The sequence below is a fragment of the Nestor notabilis genome, unplaced genomic scaffold (genome assembly GCF_000696875.1).
Source record: "Nestor notabilis isolate BGI_N333 unplaced genomic scaffold, ASM69687v1 scaffold18731, whole genome shotgun sequence".
In the NCBI taxonomy this organism is placed as follows: domain Eukaryota; kingdom Metazoa; phylum Chordata; class Aves; order Psittaciformes; family Psittacidae; genus Nestor; species Nestor notabilis.
Genome location: NW_009915356.1, coordinates 1 through 779, shown reverse-complemented (window position 1 = coordinate 779; position 779 = coordinate 1). Strand labels below are relative to the sequence as shown.

Genomic DNA, 779 nt, shown 5'->3' with positions numbered 1-779 from the left:
ATTGGGCACTGGGGCTCACCCTCCCAGGGCCCCATCTGTTCCTGGGGTCCCCTCATCCCCAATACCGGAGTTTGGCTCCACTGTTCTTGGAGTGATCCTCAGGCTTTGCCTCCGCCACAGCCAGGAGGTTCTCGGGCTCCAGGATTAACATGCTGTAGAGGTTCCAGAGCAGCATGGCCAGGAGGGGCAGGAAGCTCATGCTGAAGCCAAAGACCCGGAAGGAGCGCCCGATGGCATAGGCCAACCAGTAAATCAACCTGGAGAAGGCAGAGAGGAGCAGGCTCAGCCAGGGCCAGGCTGAGGGAAGGAGCAACCCTTCCCCTGTGCTGGCTGAGCCTGGGGAGGTGCAAGGCATGGCCAGCACCGCCAGAGCCCCGTGTGCACCCCACCTCGGCTCACCTGGAGATGGCAAAGAGCCCCGTGAGGAGGGGGATGAGCTTGAGGACCTCCTGCGGGAGGTAGGTGGCCAGGACGGCCACGTTGAAGAAGTAGAGGATGAAGAGGTGGACAGACTGGGTCACGTAGGTGCGGTGGATCTCCACCTCCCCCGCCGCAGCTCCCCGAAGGGCTCCAGCGCCGAGGAGCAGAGGCGCGAGATGCCGCTGACGATCATCCCTGGAGGGCAGAGAGAGGAGCTGGGGGGTGGGAAGGGGGCAGGAACCCTCCACGTGCTGCTCCTGGGGGGACCAATGGAGCTGGAGCTCTGCTCACGCCCCCCCTCGTTGCGCCGGGTGAGCTGAAAGCTCCTTCCCAGCCTGGCTGATTCCCTGCTGGTTCCC

General features: G+C 64.3%; 1 protein-coding gene across 1 annotated transcript; it reads right to left on the bottom strand.

Annotated features, from left to right (window-relative positions):
- Positions 1–52: 52 nt before the first annotated feature.
- Positions 53–615, bottom strand: TMEM79 (transmembrane protein 79; the record flags this gene model as incomplete). Its single annotated transcript, XM_010024109.1, is given in 3 exon segments — positions 53–257; positions 400–545; positions 548–615. Coding segments are annotated over 3 exon segments (419 nt in total), but the record flags the coding sequence as incomplete, so codon positions are not given.
- Between the last annotated feature and the right edge of the window lie 164 nt (positions 616–779).